Source organism: Papilio machaon, chromosome 8 (genome assembly GCF_912999745.1).
Source record: "Papilio machaon chromosome 8, ilPapMach1.1, whole genome shotgun sequence".
Lineage (NCBI taxonomy): Eukaryota > Metazoa > Arthropoda > Insecta > Lepidoptera > Papilionidae > Papilio > Papilio machaon.
The window spans coordinates 7,478,474-7,505,644 of record NC_059993.1 but is presented as its reverse complement, the minus strand read 5'-3'; the positions used below and the strand labels follow the sequence as shown (position 1 = coordinate 7,505,644).

Genomic DNA, 27,171 nt, shown 5'->3' with positions numbered 1-27,171 from the left:
TTCATAAGATATGTAATCATTTTAGATAGATTTAATAGGTTAAAAATGTAGCTGAAGGTGTAAATTGATAATTATGTTTTCTTACTGTTTATTTCAACTATCCAAACACACATACAAAAACTTATGTAGTAAGTAAAATCTACTGAAGCATTTTTCCTTTTGGAACATATACCATCTTTTGGAGTTATCATCCCATTTTGCTTAATGCGACAACCAACATTGTAGTGACGTATAAAAAACCTCGTACACAGCATATGTAAAACGAAGTTCTAATAGACAATTTATTTACGTTTGGTACGAAGCAGCGTTGATCCGTGGTGAAAGTGGCCCGGGCCGCACTTTCACTCGGCAACCTTGGATTACGACGACTACGTAATTTTGCCATGTCATATGACGCCCGCCTTTACGATATTAAGATCTTCAACGCTTCAATGTGATTTAGGTATTATTTGTTCGTATTATTTCTTATTTAAAAAAAAAAAAACAATGATTTCTAATAAAGAAATGGAGACTAATTTATAAATACTATTTAAGTCGCTAGTGGTGAGAGGAGTTATCAGTAAAATTAACGTTTTTAACAGACAATATTTTCTTTTTTTTTATCAAAAATTTTGAGCCCAGTTACTCCATGGAGCGTCCACCGAAGCGATCTAAGAGCTCGGTGACCTCCCGATCCTGTAATAATAATGAACTAACAGCCCGACTTAAGAGTAACTAGGCTCGAGGCTCCTGAAGGAGCCTCGAGCCTAGTTACTCTTAAATGAGGTTTAGGCTAAGTGCCATCTGCGCCCGGCCACCTCAAGCCCGGTGAAACTGTAAAGCCTCTCCAAGGCAAACAGTGACTACTCAGTCACAAAAAAAGTAACACTGCTAGTGCAACCTTGTTTAACAAAGTAAGTAAATACATATTTCTATTATTTAATCGGCGAACTTGAAAAAAATATTACGTGTTTTATTTTTAAAAGATACCCATCATTCTTCAAAGAAAGAACATAAGTATTGCCGTTCATTGTATAAAAGTTGAGTGTTGAAAGTAAATAAATTTGAAATGTTAAAGACATAAATTGATATCGTTTTATAAAGGCGTACCTTGTGAAGAATCAACAACGATATTAACATTGTACGAATATCTGCCACCGTATTTTATCAGGCTATTTTTATTCTAAATTTAGTTAATACCCATTTGAAATTTTAATATCTTAAAAGAAAACAGTAAGTATAAAAGAAAGATAAGTAAGCATATTAAAAATAATAGAATAGTAAATCTACGATAGAAATCTACATAAGCTAATGGTCTTTGAACATTTACGTTCCTAATAAAATTTACGTGACAATGGTTCGCGGTGAACGTGGTAAAACTCAAAAACATTTCTAACATCCGCGAGGGTCCGTTAGGAATCCCGTATGTATACGACGTATTTTAACATCGAAGTGCGCATTGACGTTCTTCGACTACATTATCTTTACATAATATACCTACAAAGTATACAGACAAATGGAAATGAAAATTGCAATATGTTTATTTAACCAACGTTCCTAGCCAGTGTTATATGCTGGTGTTCAACTATTCTTAATTTGGCTGTCGCTGCATCTAATGAAATAGAGAATAAAATAAAAAGATTGCCGAAGAAAAATTTATACAAGAGTAAAATTAAAATATGTTCACAGAATGCGATAAAACGCGTTTACAGTTTATTGAGTATTTTTTTAAAGAATAAAATTAAATCAATGTAAAGATTTTTTTATTTTTAATATAGGATTTAATTTAAATAAGAAAGATTTTCGAAGATTCAAATTAAATAAAATAAGTTTTAATTTAAAAAGTATTCATTAAATTTAGTTTTGACGTACCAGGAGAACATAAATAATATGGGATACAAACGAAGAAGTTTGACGCACACACGCTAGATTAGGTTAGGTTAATAGGAACACATGAAAAGGGCTACATTACGAGTAAAAGTGCTAAATGAAGATTTAAATGTTTAACTTTGGAACTCCTAATCTTTTTCCGTTTACGTTGTTTTAATTGAATTAACCAAAGAACAACAACATTATTATTACTTATCTCATAATTTTGATCACTAGGAGAACATAAGCGTTAAGCAAAGCAATTTAATGTCATTCAAGTTGACTTTATGGAATTACATCACGATGAATTCGTGCAAGTAATAGACCGTAAATGTAAAGCACATTTTACGTTCGGTCATTACTGTTTTGTGGGACTGTGGGATATTATGAATTGACTAGAGATAAAAATTAAATAAACGATTAATCATTTAATAATAACTTTTTTACAATAACTTCCTCAATTAAAAGTGGATCTTGTTCAAACAGTGTTGAAATTTTTCTAATTAAAGTGTTAAACTCTATTACTTGTAAACTACGACTAGCTTAGTATATAGATGCGAAAACCAAATGTTAAATAAATATAGACAAAGGATTCTTTGGTTAACAAATAAGTCTGCTGGGGCTTTATCGGATAACAAGTCAAAAGTAAAACCGACATCTTGGAATAACATCCAAACGACCTTGGAACAGAAACAAGGTGACGTGTTCCAAACGTGTTCCAAACTAGACGACCTCCATCTACATGTTAATAACAGCCCACAGAGCCCTTCGATGATACAAATTATTCATACTGAATAATAAAGTATTTAAATGGTTATTAAAAATTACAACAATTCGGTTAAGTTATTCGAAATCAGTTTCAATGACATTAAGAAAAAAACGTATAATTAATTGAACTTAATTAAATTTATGGTCAGTATCAAAGGTTTGAAACATTTGGATTTAGAGCAAGTTTAAAAAAAACCTCGGAATTAATTTCAAAGTAAAACTAACAAAAGCATTACTTATTAAAGCAAACTATTACATTTTAATATCTTCGTCAGAGCAAAGGAGTATGTATCATTATGGTAATATTATGAGAGATATAATGTTATACCAAAACATCCAAAACGAGGCATTGCCCCCAGAAAACAATATTATTGAATAGACTTTATTTATGTGCATTTATTCCATACCGGCTGTAAGAAACCATTCAAATATTTTATGAATAAAATTTGGTAAAATTATATCTCCTATGTTATGTGCTCCTAGTAGGTAGTACTATTTTGCTGAACAAATGAATAACGAAACAATCTTTAGAAGAAGGTAGGGGGATTCAAACACAACCAAACTCATGAAACTACGAGGAAATCCAAAAGAACACTTCGTATCTCTTCATCATAATGCTTGCTAATATTTAACAACAATTAAATAAGCGTTACAGATGCAGTGAAAAATAAACTCTACAGTTATGTGTTAGAGTATTTTTTTCTTGGTTGAATAAACTCTGCTCTAGTTAATTTTCGAATTTAATTTTAGTCACGTTTTAAGTGAGTAAGTGCAACTATGATCTGTGGTTACCTTTTTGTTATTACGAGATAACAACTAACAGAATGTACCAAAACAGTTTATCAATAAAATAGTCTGTATTTACGTTGTTAAGCTTTTGGTTACGTGAGAGCTTTTTTGTACCAATTTGTAACAATTACTTTCCCAATTGATTAAAATGAAACACGATAGAGTATTTAAGCGCGACTATCGACTTCGCAGTAATTACATCGACCGTTACCGGCGTGTGAATCGGTCTCTGTTTTGTTGTTTTTTCTTACAAATTTGACACGGTTATCATTTTACGTAGAATATAAAATACAAAAATGCGAACTTCTCTATGACCTTTTCTATTTAAATAACAATTATCAACCCCACGAACATTATTATCTCAGGACGACCACGAATATTATTTCATTATTATTATTAGGCTATTAGCTTAGGACGTAACCCTATCCGGATACTAACGACTTACAAATTGTTTGTATTTCAACATAATCATGCCGTATATGTTCTAATTTTATATAGACGGTTACTGCAAAAAAGAATTGCTGTCTGTTATCATCTGGATACTACTAATGTCTATGGTTGCAATGTCACAGGAAAACATAACCTTTTATGATACAGAATAACACAAATATAATAGACAACAGAAGAAATTATCGTTCCAGGAAAGCACTGCAGCGCCCATAAATTTGTATTAGCAATAAACGAATAGCCCCATTGCAGTGGACCATCGTAAAGAAACCGTGTTTTATTACTTATCACAAGTTCCCAGTACTGTGTCCGCGAAAGTTCACATACTCTAGTCATCATAAAGTAAGTACGTAGGTAAATATAGACAACCTTGTCACACGTATGGTAAGGTAGCATGTGTGACAGAGATGGGAAAAACAGCTGCATGTGAGCGGACTGTATGTGACTGACCTTGATATATGAAGACTGGAGTCACATCGAAACGTGCGACGTGTGTACCTTCAAGAGTACTAGGGCGACAGAAATCCCAAGAGATCAGTTTACGCACAGTTTACTAGTCTCTAAACTAGTACTTAAGTGGACGTTTAAGAATCAAATTGAAAATGTAAAACTAAGTCGTCATCGCTTTAGTTAACGCTGTTAAATTTATCGTTAAGTTTTATTTAATTTTAACTTGTTTACATATTCTTACTTCGATTTTTGTTATTTATTTTATTTGTACACTTATTGTACTTATCCATAGTGTGATCAGTATGGGTTAATTTTATTTCATTAGTGCGTAAAGATCATGATCGTATCATTCTGCATATAATTGTCACCTTATCCATGTCACTAAGTTTAAATCTGTCGTAAATGTTTTCAGATAACTGCCTTGACGGCTCTTAACTTACACTACGCAGCGCGCCAATGACCTTAAATCGCAAATATATTTGAAAAGAGTTATATGTATTTTTTCCAAAATATTATTTTGGATGGAAATAAGAGTTTTAATTATAAATTTTCAATAATCTGAATTCTAAAGCGAATTAGTAAATATCCATTTCTTTCTCAATAGTTACGTGCAACATTTTGCGCGTGTTGCGATTGACAACGAGGTGATTTGGGAACAGTCTCGCGTCACCTGCATGTCTCGAATAATGAACAACTCACAGCTCTAAGGTCCGGGTTCAAAGTTTCTTATCACTTCTAAAGAAATGCAAAACTAATTAAAACATTAATTTGGATATTTGATGTGGTATTATAAATGCAAGGAAACTTATTGATGGAAACATTAAAAATCAAGATATTTAATAAAAAAACAAAATCAAATACTAAATTGGAAATATAACAAACACTACTTGTTTAATGATTACTTAAACGACTGCTTAGCTCAGATTTGTTATTCTGACTTGAATATTCTGAATACAGCTATAAATAATTAACATTAAAAAACTAAAGTTAAAACAAATAAAAATTAATATTAATCTGTACTGGATCATCTGGAATGGAATTTATAATGGATATCTCGTTGTGTAAAATTTTTAGTTTTTTTTTAATATTTTTTATATTCTTCAATTCTAAAGAAAATTTAAATAATTCTCAATAAAATTATCGATAAAGTTACGAGATGCAAAAATACTACTTCGGTCAGCTTCGCTTTTTATATAAAACGTTAATAAATTGTAAAGGCGCTATAAAATTAGTATCAGGTGTGTACTCGTATATTTTATACCGCTATTTATCAAGATTTTAAACTAAATATAAGCAAGGCTTTGCTCCGAAATAGCAGTGCGACCGTTGCCTATAGTAATTTCAGATACGTAGTGCCTACCTTTAATCGACGAAGGAGAAGATGCATAGAAAAATATATCCTCTTCCTATGTCTCCCTTTCTCCTTCAAACCCGCTTCAAGAAGGTGGGAAGGGAAAGGAGACTAAAATTGGGCCTCCGGCACGCACATTCATTAGACTGTATACCTAAGGAATTTCTTCCACTTGACGTCTGTCTTATGTGCTTATGGTATTGCACCAAAAGAACCGGCCCATTCGTGCAACAGATATTGTTTCTGGCGTCTACCAAAATAGTAGTAAAATGTAAAGATCTTCTCTCCATTCATCCACACACACAACTTAGATTTTTCCCTCAATTTCTTAAGTCTTTTCCACGTCAACTTATGTCGTGATATAATTTGTTGTTTTATAAAAAAAATTGTATAACTAGTTCATATTTATATTTTAAAGTAGTTCTAAACTTTATAACTAAGTTTTGTTTACTCGTAAAGTTTTCCCATTCGAATTCAAAGATTGTATACAAAGTTGAGGTTACTCCAATAAACAATCCTATTTAACTATTGTAAGCTTTATATTTACTGTATCGTTTCATTTCAAATATCAAGTATTGTTAAACTTTATTAATAAAGATATTTCTCAAAGTTTTGCATTTATTTATAAATTACAATCCGATCACATACCCTAGCGTTTCTAATAAGCAACGTCTCTTACTAGAACTATGTAAATAACATATGGCTTTATGTAAAGTACATAAAGGCGATATTGTATCAGGTAGGCAATGAATCTGCGATTGCAGATGTTGATTAAAAAAAACTTGAGAGGTGTCAAAGGACACCCGGATGGAACGAAGTTCCTTTCGATTAATTAGTGGAGGAACCAATGTTTATTCTATGAATAAAAAACTTAAGTCTTAACAAGAAGTACATTTTATTTCTATGAATTTTCGTTATATATTGTCACGTCGTTGCCATGGTGAAGTAGCGCTCATTCGTCGTTAACATACTTATTATAGCAAAAAGTTTCGTGACAACTTTTCGTAAGAATTTTTTCCGTCTAGCCCCCTTTCACAACGCGCGATAAGGAATTTCGTTCCAAAAAGTTTTAAGCAAAGATGTGGTAAGAACGCCGATGGCGTAATTGTTAAGCGCTCGACTAGACCGAATCGAAATCGATCCAGGTTCTATTCCCGCCATGTACTGTGTTGACTATATCCTAGTCATCCTTAATTTGGATAGGTACTGAGCTCTTCGTTTCACAAACACGAGCTGACGTCGAGTCGAAAGAACGCGAAGATGTATATTTTGGGAAAGAGCACTATCTATCATTGGGGGTTAATATTGCAGAAGCAAAAAATTTAATTTGAAAAAAGCAAAAAATCATTAAAATGGCCCGAGGATAAATTCTATCCCTTTTTCCTAATATTATAAACGCGAATGTTTAGATGGATGGATGGATTTATTAATGGTTGAATGAATGAATGTTTGTTTGATGGTATCTCCGGAACGGCTAAACGGATCTTGATCCAATTTGGCACAGATGTTGAACATAGTCTGGAAGAACACAAGCTAATTATTACATTTTTTTTTCATTCCGCGCGGACGGAGTCGCGGGCGACAGATAGTTATTTATAAAATAAAATAATATTTTAATATTGTACTATTCATTACAAAGGGAAATAAACTAGTGTTTAAGTGAACATAAGTGATTATTTCTATTCAGTGACTTTTGTTTAGAACGCTTCCTTGCATTGTTGTTACCTTAGTACTTCATGTCCGTCTGTATCGAATTTTATATATACGTAGGTCTCCCTTGTTACACACACGTCAACACATGCCGGACAGGGGCATAGAATACCTAGTTTTTCACAAGCAGTCAGTCTATAAACATGCGTCAATACTAGCTCATAGATATGAGCAGCTGTCTCGTTTCAATACTACGTATATCGATAGGTTAGAGTGAACCAGGCGTAGGGATCACAAAAACGTGGATTACACACATACAAGTTTCTGGATACGTGCCACACAGGGCAACGCCGGCCTAGACTCGCTGCTCAGTTCTTATGTCCTAGTACTTTCTAAGAACGTCTAATGCTGTGAAGAATTTCTAACACAAATGAGAGAGGTTGAGTCTTGAGGTATCTAAGTTGCTAGGTCGGATTAGAAATCAGTCACAGGTCCCATGGCACTTCCTTAAATGCTATCAAGCTAGTTTCAAGAATTTGTTACATTAAAAAACCTGATTAATATTTATATATTTTATTTACATTTTCTAAATTTATTTTAACTTCCAAATTAGATTTTAATGAAAATCCTCAAAATTTTTTAAAACAAGTTTTGAAATAATGAATTACCAGAGAAAATAAAATTTTGTAAACCATAGTTTCTGTTTCTAATTCAATATTCCACTAAATTAAACGAAAAACTACTTATGGTTAAATTTAGATAAATTAGAATAATTTTTGAAAAAGTAAATATTTTTAGTAATCCCTCACACTATCTTCAAAATATGATTTGTACTGTAATTTAAATTATTTAAAAGCGAACTAATAAACTATAAAACTGTATTAAATAGTTATTATATCAAATGCATTTTACATATACATTTTAGTTTAACTTGGTATGTAGAACGTCTGTTAGAGCTTCGAAAATAATTCTCTATGTAATGACGTCGGTGTCTGAGAGAAGATATTTGCGGAAAAAGATTGCAAACAAATAGAATAGATACAAGGTTTAAATACATAGGCATTTTACTTGCAATCAATTGAAGTACAAATTCTAAGCAGCTTTTGTTTGTGAATCTACATCTATAAAAGAAAGTCGTGTTAGTTACACTATTTATAACTCAAGAACTGCTGAATCGATTTGACTGAAAATTGGTGGGCAGGTAGCTTAGAACCAGGAAACAGACATAGGATAATTTTTACCCCGGTTTCTATTTTTTATTCCGCGCGGACGGAGTTGCGGGTAAAAGCTAGTTAATGATAATAAACAGCTTATGCATTCAGCCTAACTACGTAACTATTATCTATTCAATGGAACATAAATGAACTTAACAAATAGATAATACTAGCTGTCGCCCGCGACTCTGTCCGCGCGGCATTGAGAAAACTTATTGTGTGTTCTTCCATACTATGTTCTTTATCTGTGCCAAATTTCATGAAAATCCGCTGAGCTGTTCCAGAGATACCTTCAAACAAACATTCATACATCTAAACAATCGCATAACCTTATAATATAAGTAAGGTTCAAGATATCAACATCGTTATTGAAAACAACGGCACCTATTCATAAATGTTAGCAACTCACTAATAAGTAATTCATTCAAAAACTCTTCGAAAAGAAATTCTTTTGTATATAACATAATATAAAATATCAACCTTATACCAATGGCACAAAGTATAATGTCGACTGTTAAAAACCAGTACAAAAATTTCTGTTTTATCCACAATATCTTTAATGCTATAAATCACAAGTTTTCATTCAGGTGCTTTATTAAATGAACAAACTGAGAGTCTATCACGAATATTTGCGATATGCATTTTCGTAATGTCATCGAATAATTATATCAAAGTATGAGATTGTCGCTGTACTTTACAAATGTAATTTCGTCAATGATGTTACTTTCACGAAATTCTTCGTGCTAGGTCCTCTGAATAGATAAAGTAATAAAACAATAGAAGAGATATCTTTTCTTTTATTCCGGCTATTGTTGTCTTTGTTTATTATACTTGAACACCAGAATACTTTCTACTTAGCGATTATTCAAGCGATGTTTTTAATAAACAAGCAATGAACATCAAGTTTCTCGTAATATGTACAATTTTTTTGTATTGAATCTAATTTGTAGTGTGAAATAAAACCTATAACTTGAACAACATTTTTTGGAGTTAGTCAATAATGATTGAAACTATGCTTGTGGCTGTAAGATTAAAAGATCTTTGCTTCTTTCTGTAAGTAAAATTAAATTTTTAACCTAAAGTAATGAAATGTACTTTAGTGTTTCAACTTTTCCGCAAGGAGCGACATGTATCACAAGAAATTGAAAATATTATTAGGAAAAAACTAAGAGTTTTCATTTAATTACAAGTTGTATTAAGAATAGTTGTACCATGAAAACATTGACTTCGAAACTTGTGTACAAAATCAAGGTTCGTTGCTATTGAAGTCAAGAAACGCGTGAAATGAAAGGAAATTCTCATTTTCTTGCGTTTCTACGGAACGCAAAGCAGCTGACAAGTGTACTTGAATATGCAAGTATACGAAGGAATCGTAATTGCCCTTCTTGTCGCGCTTTGTTCTTGCAATGTATAGAACCAAGTTCGAATTAAGCTTATTTTAAGTGTATTATTTCTACATGCGAATGTTTAGACGGATGGATGGATGGATGTTCTGTCTTCAGACCGGATTAACTGATCACGCTGAAATTTGGCCTTAATGTAAAACATAGTCTGGAAGAATAGGCTACGTTACGAGTCGCTGGCGTCAATTAGTAGAACTATATTTTCTATGTTGAAGCTGATTTCTAGTAGAGTTAAAAAATATATATAAAATATGAAACCTTTTTACTGTTGTTACAATATATTCTAATATAAACTGCTAAGATAAAGTAGTCATTATGAATGCAGTTTGAGTATTTACAAGTATTTTAAAAGTAAATTAAATAAAGGTTATCAAGAACTTACAAACAAACAAGCAAAAAAAGCTTCGACGAAACTAAGTTTTTTTTAGAAATAAATTTGACGATCATCGAACCACTAAGGTCAACTAGCTGTCAAACAACAAACAACTTCTGAACGAGAAATCTGGTTCTCGTTTGCTTCCTATTACGTCATATTTTTAAGATATAAGTTTTAATCACAACCGTAACTTTTGTAATCATATTTTATGAAGTAAGTGTAAAATAACCTTTATAACAAAATTTTTGTCCCGAAGAGAGTTAGCGAACTTCGTAAATGAGGTTTGGACACACAGTGAGAGAATGAGAAGCAAAACTTATTCAAGGTGTAGATTTTTATTATTAAACGTGTTTTAATGCAGATATTTTCGCAGTGGAAAATTATTCAAGACTTACACATAGATTATCTTTTACTCACCATAGCTGACGTATCCTAAGAACAGTACCACGATAACCGGCAACATTGTGCGTGGCTTACTGCACTGTGTCACACTGTGTTACTCTCAGAGTTGAGACGTCGTCCTCTCTGCGTCGCTTCATTTGTAAAGGTGGCGATACACTATCAGCTATATCTTTTTCGCATTCGTTTAATATACACTAGATTCACAACACTATCACTTTTGGGCGGGAAATTTGTTGAAATCTGTAACAAAAAAAATATATTAATTAGATAAGTTTCTCAACAAATTGAACAAACAAGAATATTCTATCTTTTATCAAGAATGTCAATTTCCATAAAAGGTTAATAAAATTCGAACAATTCGATTGTGTTCTTTCTTTAACGTATCGAATACACTTTTTTATAAAGTAAATATATAACAGGCAATATATTTCGTGGGACAACGTGGAACGAGAACATTTAAGCAAAGAATTGTTCGTGTCGAGTTAAAACCTAGTTTTCTACATTCATTAAATTCCACAATGTAGGTTGTATTGATTACTAGACGATTCGCGACTAGACTTGTGGCGTCGTGTTTTTTTTTTTTTTTCGGAATAGTAAATAAATAATCCTAGAAATCGAAAAATAAAATATTTAAGCTTCAAAATTTACTTTTTCCAAGTAAGTTTTAATACAATTTTGACAAAGTACAATGTTCTTGTATAACTAAATTATTACAACAACGCGTTGATATCTTTTTAAACGAGTAGTACGAGTAGCTGTCGCCCGCGACTCATTCCGCGCGGAAATTAAAAAAAAAAGACTTAATAAGTAACCTATGTCTTCGTCTAGTCAGACTATTTACAACACAAAGGTTATATCGGCAAAAATTCAAACTAGACCACAAAACTACGAATGTCTTAGATCGTAATAAAATATCTAGAACGGTTTTCGATTATGTAGAACAATGAACGGACACACAAAAAAGTTAACGAGCGTGTCTAATTATTAATAAAAATGTTTTATGTTATGGTTATATCAGTAAGTGGCCATAATATTTTTTTTTTATTTGAAACATGATATTATATCTCAAACTTTAAACTTGTTATTTTCAGAAAAAAACTTTTATGGCTGTATAACATGTAACATAAAACACAAACAAGTAACACGAACAGAGTAGCCAAAGATTCTTTCTAATTACATAGCAACTATGCATCATCTCAATCCAAAATAAAAGAAAATGGTAAAAAAATTAAAGTATTTAAAACAAAAATTTTAATGCAAACTATTTTTATCTTTATAACAAAATACTACCCCGATTGTATAAATTCAATTTACTTTATTTCACAAATTTTAATAAAAGTCTAAAATAGTGTAGACTATCTGTAGCCCGCGACTCCGACCGCGCAGAATTAAAAAAAAACTAATAAGTAGCCTAAGTGTTCTTCCAGACTATGTTCTAAATCTATGCAGAACTGCATCAAGATACTTTGCGCCGTTCCATTCCTCCATTCAACTAAACATTCGCATCTTCTATATAAAAGAAAGTCGTGTTAGTTACACTATTTATAACTCAAGAATGGCTTAATCGATTTGACTGAAAATTGGTGGGCAGGTAGCTTAGAACCAGGAAACGGACATAGGATAATTTTTAGCCCGTTTTCTATTTTTTATTTCGCGCGGACGGAGTCGCGGGTAAAAGCTAGTTTATAATATTAGTAAGAAGTAAAATAATGACTTTGTTTACAAACACTAGGTTTTAAGTTAGTACGAATCATAGTTGAATTATAGTTTTAGAATTGTAGTTACAATATAAATCATCAGATTATTGCTTCCACTTTCTCCCAAGTCCCAGTTTATAACGACCTCGGTATGGATGGTTCAATAGCATATACTTCAAGACGGCGACGGTCCGTGAAAGTTAGAGGTTTACCGCAAACCGTCCACGCTCTAACGCTAACGTTAACTTCTGCGTTACATCGGACGTTAATTCGCGAGATAATACTCAGCATTTCCGTTCGAAGAATGTCTGTAAAGAATTTGTACGAGCTAGTTGTCGATGTATGTCGAAGTTTACGTTTAAATTCACCTCATTTTCACTGGGTATTTTGGGTATTGCAAGTTTTTTTTAAATTGCGTAGAAGAATTCTTTTAAAGCATTTCGGAATTTTGAACAAGTATAAGGCATTACTATAAAAAGAACAGGTATTTTAGTGAAAAAAGTTAATGCCAATAAAAGTATTTCGAAAAATAAATTCTTGACATACTCACGGAATATCTTTACTTTAATTTTTTAATTTAATATTATTTCAATAACTATGATTATTAATTGGATATTAATCGATAGAAAGAAATTTATGAGGCAATATAGAAACAAAAAAAAAAATTGTAACCTCATAAGTATTATGAACGATTGATTCGAAAATCTGTTTTGCTTACATTCATCAGTCTTTTGGCAATTTCATAATAGCGTAAAAGGTTTAATCCATTAGTACTTAAATTCACTAAATGCCCCATAAAGTTGTTAAAATTAAAAGAAAGGAAATACATTTATTCAAATGAAAAGGTGTTCATTCGACATGTGCTGCGGCGGGTACCGCAGCGCCGATTTTCAATGAACCCTAAAATATGAGCACAGTAAACAACATAAAAGAAAAGCTATAAATAAATATAAAATTGCAACATACTTGTCCCTTTGTACGAGAAATCTGCACTTAGTGATTGTTTAACCATTAATAGACTCTGTTGCAGTTAGTTTTAATATTGTTGGATGTTGTTCCTTCATACTCAGAGAGGTTAATTGGTCACTAAGTAGTAGTATACGAAACAAACACTGATCGATTATTTAAGTAATCATTAAGAGAGTTTGTGTTAGTAAGTATAATATTAAACGGCCCTGGGTAAGGTAGTTCATTAACGTTGCAACCGACAAAGTTCTGAATAAGTTGAGGGAAACTTGATTATTGCACAGTTAACTTGAATGGTTTCATGTAAAAACAATTTATTACTTACGCGCATAAAACTGTACCGCGCAAAAAGTTTAATGGAAAGTTTATTGCGTGCACAAATCACTGTCTGATATAATAAATAACATCAGTTAAGTAACATTATGTATTTAACTCAAGTATAAACTAAGTGAATTTTAATAACATAAAAAAGACCATGTAATAAATATCACTTATTTGTTTTCTTAAGTAACACTTAATGTGACGTTATATAAATAATAGAAATGTACAGAGTACATTTTAGCTTGAATCAAAAATTATCACCATGTATGTACAAACGCAAGATGGCGGACAAATAAAGTAATATACATTTTAAATACAAAGAACACAATTTATAACTATTACATTTTATTTTTTTCCTAACTTTTCCAACATTTTTTTGGTATCGGTACATAATAATTAAATAATTTACAATCTTACTAATACTATATGCGAATTTGTATGGATGGATGGAAGTTTGTTAGAAGGTATCTCCGGAGCGGCTCAATGGATAGTGATTAAATTGACGCAAATGTAGAACATAGTCTAGAAGATAACATAAGCTTATGAAGTTTTTTTAAGTCCGTGCGGACGTAGTTGCAGGCAACATCTAGTATATATATAACAGCTATATAATATAAAAAAGATCATTGTCTCTATTATTAACATATTAATAGGAAGTATTATATTACTTGAATATATGAACGCGTATTAAATAAACAATAAGAACAATATGTTAAGTATACATCATCCCGGTTATTTTCAATAGTTAACAAAACTTTTCATTCGAGCCGTTAACCGCTGCTTTAGAATAATTAACCAATTTCCTCATTAACGCTTCTGTTTTTAGATTAAAAGCTACTGTTATTAAATTAAGAAAGGGAATTAAATTGTTACGTAAACATTTACTTCTAATTAAGATAACCGTTGAGTTTTACTATCAATTTTAACTCTTCGAAGAAAAGTAATGTTTCAAAAGTTCCCTAAAAGTAAAATCTAATAAATGGTTTACATTTCACATAGACAAAGAAGAAATAAAAAACCATTCATCCATAAATTGACTAGTAATTAATTTAAAAACCGACAGTTCCAACTTACTGACCAGTCCTTTTAAAAGCGATCAAGCCATAAAGGTAATTACAAAGAGACATGCCTACATGGGTGTACACCTTGTTATGTTCTATGCATAGCCGGGAAAATAATTACTCTTTTCCAGTCAAGCATTACATTTAAATTAACTCTACAAACATCTTCCTTCACAGTAGAGGCCAATTGCAGTTGAAAAAACTAGTGGCCTCTGTCTCTGTTGTAATTGTGAAAAAGATCTCGGTGTGAATACAACTTAAGTAAGCGCGGTCCACTTGACCACGTCTCGGTAGACCGCGTAATGTCTACGCTTTGCGCCTTTCTCCGCCGTGACGGACCATAGACTAAAATATTCTGTATAGTGAAATTTTAACATGATAATTTTATAGTAAAAAGGTTATACATAAGATTTCTTTGCGTATATGTTTAAAAGGACGGAAAATTCATATTGTTAGGAGGTATCAAAATAATTAAAATAGGTCTTTTAGAATATGTTTGCGGAACTTTTATATAAAACGTATAGCTATCACCCGCGACTCCGTGCGCATAATTAATAAAAAAAATTAATAAGTAGCCAATGTGTTCTTCCAGACTATGTTCTACACCTGTCCAAATTTTATCAAGATCCGTTAATACCTTCTAACAAACATCCATCCATCTGTCCATCCATATAAACTTTCTCATTTGTAACATTAGTAAGAATATTGTAGACTAGTCCAATTAGTGGATTCCCTGGGCTTAGAAGATTGAACTTTGTGCATTGAAAATGCTATATTCAGTTCAGTAATTCCTTTGTGTACTCAAACAAATGAAATCTTGATGGTAAAAATTAATTCTATTTTACGCTGAGCTTCGTTGTTGAACATAAAGAAACATTTTTACAACGTAATAACTGTGTTCGCTTGTGTTATAACACAATATTGAATGCTTTGTAATTATATCATCTATAGTTACACATCTGATAAACTCCTTTTATTTACATTGACGTCTGTGCGTGATCACGACAAAAAATGTAATGAGCGTTTCTTGCTTAATCTTTTATGCTAGTGATGTTTCTCATGTTTCCTATTTTATTATTATTTTTCATATCGACAATTTATTACATCAACCAATTATGCATTTAATTATAATAGTTATAAAAATGCGGTCCTTTTTTCCGAATTTTTTTTGCGTCGCTGTTACGAAATAATAAATTTAAATGCACTGTTCTTCTGTTCTGTTCACTTTTAAAGGTATTAAAGATAACAAAAAAGAAAAACCTATAGATTAGCTGAACAGTAATTTCGTAAGCATATAAGAATCAATTATTCTAGCAGACTGAATTCACAATCTTTAGAATTTAACTCGGTTTATTAATTAAACGTTAATTTGTACTGAAATGGGCACACATATAAACCGGTAGGTATATATGTATCTCTCGACGTGCTATCGGTATTTCTTCGTTCACGTTCTAGTAACCACTTGCACGCCGCCTCTTCATTACGGTGTAGAAGAGATTTAATTACTTGTTTGTATATTTTCAACATTCCATTTTCTAAAGTCATTCTTCAAAAGACACCGATGTGAAAAAAAACAATTAGTTTGCTTGTATACGATTTCTATTTCTTACTTTGATATTAAATTACTGGTGTGTTCAAGTGTGATGAAAAAAACTGTGTTTTTTGAGATAGTTGAATGGAAGTATAGAAGTACTTAAGTAAGACTTTTGAAGGAATACTCTTAAACCGGTTATTTTGATCTCAATTTAATTGATTTTTTCTATAATTTCTGCAACATTACACAATTTCTTTCCTTTAAATATAGGCACGAATACATTACATAAGCAGTTAAAATATGTTATTGGGTTTTATATTTTAACTATATTTGAATAATTAAAGTATACACAAATCCAATATTCGACACATTTATAATATAAAAAAATTAATAAAATAAAAGGTTCATAAACAACACAGTTCTCATAAGTATTGCACAATTTTGTGAACGGCGTAACATTATGTAAGCGGCTGCAGGGAAATTCCGTCTTTGCCTTTTACACCGGACTTTAGAGAATTAAGAAACAGGTAATCAAGTTAAAAACAACTTTTATTTTCGCATTAAGCTTTTACGTTAGATATATTTTATTATAATTTTATATAAAACTGACTTTTGCCCGTGTTTAGTACTGGATTTTTTATCTTGAACTTGGAATTTTTTACAATAACATTGCAATTTAAGATTTTTCTTTTAGTCAGTCTTACTCACTTTTTTTATTTAAATATTTTTAAACAATATCAGTAGTAAATAGCGGTTTGGAATGCAATAGTTAAATCATTGTCACAAATACGAACTTTAGCCAGAAGCGGTGTGCATAACGCATGTGGGACCCGCATCTATGACACTGCATTCCTTAGCGTACGCCTATTACAACACGACATAGGGAACCGATGAGATTGTACTTTAGACATGAAGAACAAATATAAACGTGACTATAATAAACTAAACAGTTTCTATATAAATGTATAACATCATAGAGAAAATGTTATATCGTAACAATCTTACTAATATTACAAATGCGAATGTTTGGATGGATGGATGTTTGTTCGAAGGTATCTCTAGAACGGTTCATCGGATCTTGATGAAATTTGGCATAGATGTAGATCATAGTCTGGAAGAAAACATAAAAAACATAGGCAACTTGTTACTTTATCTTTTAATTTCGCGCAGGCTAAGTCGCGGGCGACATCTAATCACAGTAATAAAGGTCAAAAGTATTTATAATATTTTGGCATTTTGTTGCAATTCTTAGGTACCGGTAATCAGGATCGCATGAAGTGGAACAGAATCATATATATTTTACCTTAATTTCATACTTGGTCGTTTGTTATCGTTCTTCAATTAGGAATTTATGCTGTTAAAGTCTACCATTCCATTAAAATACAAGATTATCGAAAAGGGAGAAACAGAAAGTTTAAATTCGAGATTCATAAGGTGAAATATTTTTTAAGGTACTGTAGCTAAAAATAGGATAATTATAAACAAAGGGGTAATAATATTGTCTGTCTGGTAATGAGTGTAGTAATGAGGTTGTCGGTTAATATGATAATACCGGCTGCGTCAGAAACGCCGGCGCCGACTATTACACAACGTGCGTTAGAGAAAGTATATGCAGAAAGCGGTATACGCAGACATTTAATTCACGTCAAACATTCATTCATTAAGCAATAAAACACTGTAGAAAGTTTATCGATAGTTACACTTGACCGATCGTATATGATCCTGTCTTTGAACTTTGATGAATTTAGAGATTTAATTCAATTATTTTTGCTTTTAATCTGTGTAATCCTGTCTTTCAATAAATTTAACAGCCATTCACTATTGTGGTAAATTGCGTAGATTTAAAATCATAACAAGATTTTATTTGTTTTTTAAATACAAATTTCAATTATGATTCGAACTTCGGTTATTTAAAAAATGTAGTAGACCTAACTAACCGCTGAGTTCAGTAGTAAACATAACTAAATCCAATACTTACTTTCACTTAATCCATAAATTTCGCTCATTCAATTCACTCATTACAGAACAATAAGTTCAGAGCGTATCCAAAGAGTTAAGAAAAGATTTCACAATGTTTTTGTAACACTTCACAGTTTACGATTTCACTGGTCTATGATTTTTCACAGTTGAAATTCGTTGTACAACAGACAATTCGTAATTTTGAATCAAAATGGCGACAGAACCACCGACAATCTAGAGCTTGTGACAGCGACTGACAGCGCGCGCGCAACTCTGTTACAAGTTCCCACCACTAAAGTTAAACTATTAATTGATTAACAACTTTATGCTGTACTATTAAGGTATAAATTGCATTACACATTCGATGTTTCATCAACCGAATTAGCAGGTTGTTCTCGTATTGGGGAAAACACAGGTACTCTAAGATTGTTTGGTGACAATCGTGACACGGCACTCAAATTGCCGCATACTAATTGGTTGAAATGCGAACGTGTATACAACATAAATTTATTAACTGTTAAAAATCATTTTTACTATTTACGATAGTGCTTTAGAGAACATGAGTCATGCTATAACAATACTAAAATGGAATTTTCTAGAATAAAATTACTATAAGCGAAGGAGTGAAAATTTATTATTAACATTGATTGGATTATATTTTAATAATAAAAGCTATTGAACCGTCAAACATACTATATTGGCTTTCTCATTATCGAGAGAAAAATTTCTACAGAATTTGAATATTAAAGTTATAAACAGATGGTATAGCTTATTCTAAGAATCATTCACTCTATAAGCACACTTTATAAGCTACAATATTAACAAAAAATTAAAATTTACAACATAAAAACAAACAAGAAATAAAGCAATAGATAGAAAAAAAAGAATGATTTTGCTACAGCATTTCTGTAACCGTATCAAATCATGAACAAAATGGCTATGACAAATTCGAAACAAAGAATACATTTCCCAAGGGACGTCGGTAACACGTTTATCGAAAAGGTTAGGAAAAAAAAGTACATTTTTAAAGTCTAAATCTTTATCTTCCACTTTCCAGACGAACATTTGGAAAAAGCAATAAATCGCTTTGTGTTATTCTAAACGAAATCTTTTTGAGGTCCTAAAAAGTTAGCAACTTTTTTAAATCTTATAGTTCTTCAAGCATTTAGAATTTAAGTTAAACGAGTTGAAGCCATCTAACTACTATATCAAAGAGCAGTCAATAAAATATTTATGTAAAAATCAAATGACTGTCGAATAGAAACGAGACATTAGTTAAGAATATAAATGAGATATTAGTGAATTGATTAAGGAAAGGCGACGCGTGCCGATGTCATGACGTGGTCGTTACGCAAGTCGTTGACCTAAGAATATGGAGGCATGTAAGAAATGACACAACAAAAAGTAAGGAAGCCCTAAACAATGGCCAGATGTCTAATGTTTATAGGGATCTGTTTTGTACACAATGACAAACAATAGATGACAAACAAAATATAATAAACTAGCTGTCGCCCGCGACTCCGTCCGCGCGCAGTTAATAAGCTTATATGCCACGTTCGTAGATTTACCATAGCAGCGCCATCTATTGATTATTTACTCAACCCAATCGAAAGGTATCGACATCTGTTAGAATCATTTGGAGTTAACAGATAATTGTGACTGTCAAATAATAACAAACAAATAATTAGCAATAAATTAAAATTGCGACTATAATTTGGGATTTAAACTATCCTATCTCACAAGTTGGATCGAACTGCACATGGTGTGCGAATTTTATTATAATCGGTTAAGTGGTTTAGGAGTCCATTGAGGATAAACATTGTGACACCAGATTTATATATATTAAGATATCAAGGATGTTTGTAAGACCCGAATGATTTTGTAATAAGCCACAAGTCCAAGTCTAGGGACTAACCTAAATAGGAATATGAATTTATTTTCCAGGCTATGTATTTTCCTGTAGTTTAAACAGTGGTAGATGCCAGCAACAAAAACATCTATTGCACCAATGAACCGTCTCTACCCGTGAAATACTACGATCAGATAGAAGACAAGCATGAAGTGGGAGTGATTCCGCCTTTCCCCTGACAATTGTGCGTGCCGGAGGCTTAATTTTAGTTCTCTTTCCCTTCCCACCGTCCTTTCCCTATAAGAAAAGGGTGATAATATAAATGGGTTGGATGGAGGAGTAGACTCATAGAAAAGGGAAATATTCACTTTCTGTGCGTTCCCTCTTCCTTCGATTAAAGTTAGGTAACGCGTCTGCAGTTGCGGATGTCTATGGGAAGCGGTCGCTTCGCAACTTTTGAAAATTTAAGTGGCTGATTGCTTATTTACCACCTTATTTAAAAAAAACATATCTTCAAGTAGTATCTTTTGCCGGAGCTTAACCACTGTTACTGAAACTGTTAGTGAACAAATATTAAAATTACCACTTTCTAGTTAAAGAATAACTACTCGTAGTAACGATCAAGAGCCTAACCAAGAACTTCTAACATCTACATCAGAGGTGAAAAAATAAACCTTGAAAAAATAAAACACGTTATTTAAAGTACCAAGCATCGTTTTTAAAGCAAGCCATGAGATTTTTATTAACTAAATTGCCTTTATGTCTTACTTTGAATCAGTAATAAATCGATGTCGGCGTTTTAAAGAGATTCTATTGCTTTAACACGTATTAAAATTATCAATAGTAACGACGGCACACATTTATATGTTTAAATCCGTTAATAAGAGAAAGTATTACAACGTCGCTTTTAACGTGCGATTAAAATAATAAGTGAGTTTCGTTCGAAGTTTTTTGCGTGTAAATCTACGGCTTTGAAGTAATGTTGATCATTTAAACTGTAATAAACATAAAGATGCTTCTTAACCAAGTTATCAAATTTTGATGGAGATTTTATTAAAACATCACAGAATCACACAACATGGTTATTGGTTAGGGATGTTCTGAGCAGGGACTCTCTTTATTACAACGCCAAACTAGTAAATATAAATTTTATTCCATTAAGATAAATTACGTAAATAAATTAGAAATAAGCAAGTGAATATCGTATTAGTTCAATTACGTTTAGTTGAAAACGAGACTAAAATACCGTTGCTTATAAATAGTAGAGTTATTTTATAAGCTATATTGGTAACGGATTGCGGGATAGCTGAAGCATTATCATGATCGGATTGACATCGAATGAGCAACGTCCTGACGGCCGGTTATAAATGTGCATGAACAATGCATGAGGACGTTCTCTGTGGTAACTAAGAGGTCGCACTCCTGAAAGTAGTTTAAGTTTAGTTCAAAGAAACAGATAGAAACAGAGCGTAAGAAAGATAATATGTAGCGTAATATATTGCAAATTAAAATTGGTATAATCAAATGATAAGGTGCTCTTGTGGGAAAAAGCACTTTGTATACTATTTTCCTATAAGTTTCAATTTCATTAAGGAGCTTGAGCCTACGATAAGTTAGGGGTAACTAGGCCGTAGCCAACCATACTGGCCAAGTGCGGGATAGTTGACTTCTTATATTTTTGAATTTCTTCTTAGATATGTGCGTATATAAAACGAAAAACAAATTCATTTCTTAATTATTTATAACATAGTTATAAGAAATATTTTATAGGTTGAATTGTTAATTTTTTTGCGTTTTTATGAAAAAATAAATGTTCAACGGCTAGATTTTAAATGTTGAGCGATTAAAATCTAGCGGTTAGCAACGGTAGCAATGCTTTTTGAATATCTAATACTTGTAAAAAATCTTAAACAATAAAATCATTCATAAATTCATTTTTTCAAATACATTTCTATAGATAAGAACGTGACAATACTTCAAAGAAAGTAAAAGGTAGATTCTCTTTTTGAAATGCGTTGTTCAAATAACAAAAATATCAAATTATATTTCAAACATAATAAAGGAGAATCTGAAGACGTCTTGCTTTGTATTATAAATAAAATAACCCAAAGGGACTAGACGAGTTCAAACAAAGTTTATCGCAAACCTACATTCAATTATCCCACCGTGGGGCTTGAGGCTATCCTAAAATAGATATGATTAGGTTATAATTACAAACATTTATAATCTAACTAATATTATAAATGCGAATGTTTAGATGTATGGATGTTTATTTGAAAGTATCTTCGGAACGGCTCAACGGATCTTGATGAAATTTGGCACAAATGTTAAACATAGTCTGGAAGAACACATAGGCTACTATTATGTATTTTTGAATTCCGCGCGGACGGAGTCGCGGGTAACAGCTAGTTCAGTCATAATGTCCAATAATTTACAACCGAAGCAATTTAAAAAAACTTGAGAGGTGTCAAGGGACACCCGAATGGAACGAAGTTCCTTTCTATTAATTAGTGAAGGAACCAATGTTTATTCTATGAATAAAAAACTTAAGTCTTCATAAGAAGTACATTTTATTTCTATGAATTTTCGTTATATATTGTCACGTCGTTGCCATGGTGAAGTAGCGCTCATTCGTCGTTAACATACTATAGCAAAAAGTGTCGTGACAACTCTTCGTAAGAATTTTTTTCCGTCTAGCCCCCTTTCACAACGCGCGATAAGGAACTTCGATCCAAAAAAACAAGAGCTATCGATGAACATATTATAAATCGAAATTATTGTGAAAGTCAGTTTACAAGATTAATAATGATTACCAGATGTAGATCAGTTTAATGTAAACAGTACATAAATGGTAAAGTAAGTCAATATAATATACAGGGTGTCCGCCGGCAGATTTTATACTTAAAGAATGAAAATAAAATAAACCATGAGAACTATCAAAGTTATTTATTGATCATATTACAGAAGAATAACGCGGATTTTATTTTTTTAAAGATAACTCCACTTAAATGACGTCCTTCTCGCTGCGCACACTCTTGCAATCTTTCCTTCATGTTGGTGAAAACTCGCTTGCAAAGTTCTGGACTGATAGCCGCAATCTCGCGTTCGATATTGGCTTGTAGGGCCTGTATTGTTGATGGCGAATCACTGTATACGCGAGATTTTAAATATCCCCACAAAAAAAAGTCGCAAGGACTGAGATCGGGAGATCTAGGGGGCCAGGGTATGTCACCAAATCGACTAATTAATTTTCCGGGAAAAAGCTCTTTCACCTTAGTCATTGTGACCCTAGCGGTGTGTGCGGTAGCCCCATCCTGCTGAAAATGAGTCCTATTATTGTAACTGACATGTTGATGCAGCTCCGGTATAAAAAAGTTGTCCAACATCGCGCAGTAACGTTCAGCGTTGACAGTTTCACCTCTACCGAAAAAATAAGGCCCAATAATCCCATTACCAGAAATGGCGCACCAAACTGTAGTCTTTGGGCAGTGAAGGGGCCTTTCATGGATCTCTTTAGGATTGTATGCGCTCCAATATCGCATATTCTGCTTATTTACGTACCCACCAATATGAAAGTGCGCCTCATCGCTAAAAAAGATGTTACATAATCGAGTAGGAGTGGAAAATCGTTCCAGAATGACTTCAGCATAATTCTTCCTTTTAATGAAATCATCTTCTTTCAACTGCTGGGTAACTTGAAGCTTGTATGGATGGAATTTTAATTGTTTACGAATAATTTTATGAACTGAAGTCTTTTTCACACCCGTTGATGCTGCAATCTTCCGAATAGACTTACGCGGGTTCTGCAAAATTTCCCTTCTTACAAGTTCTGCGTTTTCAGGACTAGTAACAGACGTTGAAGGTCCAGCTCGAGGCTTATTTTGCACTGATCCAGTTTTTCGAAACTTCTTTACCCACGCCCAAATCAATTGGTTCGATGGGCCATCGTTTAATCGTCGGATATCGAAGTGAGAACAAAACTTACGTCTAGCCACATTGACGGAATTATTGTTTGCGAAATACGCCTCGACCGCAAAGGCGCGATGCGCTACTGTCCACTGACTCATGGCTACTAAACAACCCGCAACAATGCCGCGTCGAACGATACCCCTCTCCCCGCTCCACCGCCTTCCCACTCGGCGAAACCGAAATCCAAAGTATAAACTCTTCCGGCGGACACGCTGTAGAAGAGCAATAATTTTTATCGACGCGATCTAATCTATATATATAAAAGAAAGTCGTGTTAGTTACACTATTTATAACTCAAGAACGGCTGAATCGATTTGACTGAAAATTGGTGGGCAGGTAGCTTAGAATCAGGAAACGGACATAGGATAACTTTTACCCCGTTTTCTATTTTTTATTCCGCGCGGACGGAGTCGCGGGCGACAGCTAGTCTATATATATAAAAGAAAGTCGTGTTAGTTACACTGTTTATAACTCAAGAACGGCTGAATCGATTTGACTGAAAATTGGTGGGCAGGTAGCTTAGAACCAGGAAACGGACATAGGATAAATTTCACCCCGTTTTCTATTTCTTATTCCGCGCGGACGGAGTCGCGGGTAAAAGCTAGTTTAAAATACTTTCGAAGTTAACAACCAGATTTTTTCTAGGAAAGAATTTACGCTTGTGTCTTAGCAAGTGAAACTCAGCGTGATATTGGATTCTTCTGTACTTTTATCTAGTGACGCGGTCACGAATTCGTGACTCGTTATGTTTTAAGGAAAGAGAAAACAAGATTGTGTATTTACGAATGTATTTAACTGTTCTTAAAATATTCAATACTACGCTTAAGAAAGGTTAGCTTTTTTATAATAATATTGCTCATAATTACGACATATGGGTATTGGAATTAAGATATAAATGGATTATGTCTACTTCATTAGTTAAAGACTTAAGATGTGAAAAATACTAAATAAATGGAAATTAGTCATTTCTGTCCACCGGCTACTGAAATAAGAAATCATAAAAAAATATAACCTTAAACTTACACGTCTCAATACTCGTAAGTCGATAGTTATTAAAAGGTCAAGTTCCATGAAATCACGTTACTGAGAATTCATGTTACATGACTCACTTTTTACTACTTATTAAAATTATTCTATCCCAAAGTTAACTGTCTTAATAAAAATTTAATAATTTTATCTACGAGTATAGACTATAAAAATATTTAAAATATATATACTAACTTAATACTGTTAACAGACGATAAAAAAATACAGTCGAATTGATAACCTCTTTTTGAAGTCGTCTAATAAAATATCATCCTACAGAATGAAGAATACGGACCTTTCTAGATCGATTGCGCCATACCTATAAGGATTTGCTTTGGATTGCCGTCAATTTTTGCACGGACATTATTTGACTCGACATTCATACTGACAAAGGCAATGTTTAATATTCTATAAGCAAACAGTGTCGCAAACTACTAAGCTTCAAAGCCAGCATTGTATCGGAAAATATGGAAGCTCTATCAATTGAGTAAAGTTGCTAAATAAAGTATTAGAACGAAAGAAGATTTTATCAATGCTTGGTTAGATAATAGGTCCTTACATATGAAATTGGCGTTTTGTATGGGAGGAACAAAAAGTCGAATATTTTTTAATATAATATATTTAATTAATCAAAGTATGAACCATTATTTTCTATGCACTTTTGCCATCTCATAGGTAGTTCATTGATCCCTTTACTATAAAAACCAGTCGGACGGGAATCAATAAAATCTTTGAAGGCGATTTGGACTACCCCATTGGAGTTGAATTTTTTCCCTTGCAAGAAGTTATCCAAATTTCGAAAAAAATGGTAATCTGTTGGAGAAAGGTCCGGGGAGTACGGAGGATGTCTTAGACTTTCCAATTGAAGCTCTTCTAATTTAGTAGCCGTCTGTTGCGCAGTGTGTGGTCTAGCGTTGTCGTGAAGCAGCAGTGGCGTGGAGCGATTGACCAGCCTAGGTTGTTTAGCCGCTAGCTTTTCCATCATAGTTTGCAATTGCTGACAATAGACATCAGCCGTAATAGTCTGGCCAGATTTGAGAAAACTGTAATGAACAATACCGGCACTAGTCCACCAAACGCTTACAAGTAACTTTTTTGGGGTTAATTTTCGCTTGGGGCAGGATTTGGCTGGCTGGCCAGGATCCAACCATTGCGCTGAGCGCTTCCGATTATCGTAAAGAACCCATTTTTCATCACAGGTAATGATTCGGTTTAAAATACCTTCATTATTGTGCCGGTTTAGTAATGTAACGCAACAGTCGACGCGCGTTTGCCGGTTTGCTTCAGTCAATTCGTGAGGTACCCACCTTTCAAGCTTTTTAATCTTCCCAATTTGCTTCAAGTGAATTAAAACAGTTTTATCACTAACATCGCAGCCTGCAGCTAACTCGGACGTGGTTTGCGATGGTTCCGCTTCCACAATAGCCTTCAACTCTTCATTATCAACTTGAGTCTCAGGCCGTCCACGGGGCTTGTTCTGCAGATCGAAATTTCCAGAACGAAAACGTTGGAACCAAAAACGAACTGTGTTTTCTTTTGCAACACGACCGCCATACACATCATTCACCCTTCGAGTCGTTTCCGCAGCACTAGGCCACGGCGGAACTCGTACTCGTAAATAATGCGATATTTTAAGTTTTCCATTTTGTAAAATGAGTGACGCAAACAGAAAAAAACAGAAGAAAAAAAACAAATGAATGACGGTCATCGAACCACAAATACATGAGTCTATAGCTGTACAAATTTTAATTTGGAATTCCTTACCAAAGAGGAGAAATTCGTGATTAAAGTGGCCAGTACGAAAAACGCCAATTTCATATGTAAGGACCTAATAGTTACAAATAAGTTTTTAAGGTTATAAACTCTATCATATTTTCTATACTATCATCTAATTTATTTTCCTGATATAAATAAAATAAAATTGTTGTCCCTAAAGGAAGTTATGGTATAAAATTAAAACAGTTGAAGATTTTAAATTATTTAAATACTAGCTTTTACCCGCGACTCCGTCCGTGCGGAATAAAAAAATAGAAAACGGGGTAAAAATTATCCTATGTCCGTTTCCTGGTTCTAAGCTACCTGCCCACCAAT

At 32.8% G+C, this 27,171-nt stretch overlaps 2 protein-coding genes across 4 annotated transcripts in view; both read right to left on the bottom strand.

Annotated features, from left to right (window-relative positions):
- Window positions 1–27,171, bottom strand: part of LOC106720097 (tyrosine kinase receptor Cad96Ca) — a 43,039-nt gene that overhangs the window by 8,016 nt on the left and 7,852 nt on the right. For 2 of the 3 annotated variants that reach the window (XM_045679165.1, XM_045679167.1), the window contains exons 1-2: window positions 18,256–18,455; window positions 10,714–10,938 (exon numbers count right to left, since the gene is read on the bottom strand). In XM_045679165.1, the coding sequence (XP_045535121.1) occupies window positions 10,714–10,759 (46 nt within the window). In that variant the 5' untranslated portion in view covers window positions 10,760–10,938; window positions 18,256–18,455. Of the gene's footprint in view, window positions 1–10,713; window positions 10,939–18,255; window positions 18,456–27,171 lie in introns of those variants that run through there. The other variant, XM_045679166.1, reaches the window with a different exon arrangement.
- Window positions 23,028–24,152, bottom strand: LOC123721203 (histone-lysine N-methyltransferase SETMAR). Its single transcript, XM_045679089.1, has one exon. The coding sequence runs from the start codon at window positions 24,150–24,152 to the stop codon at window positions 23,028–23,030; it is 1,125 nt and encodes a 374-aa protein (XP_045535045.1).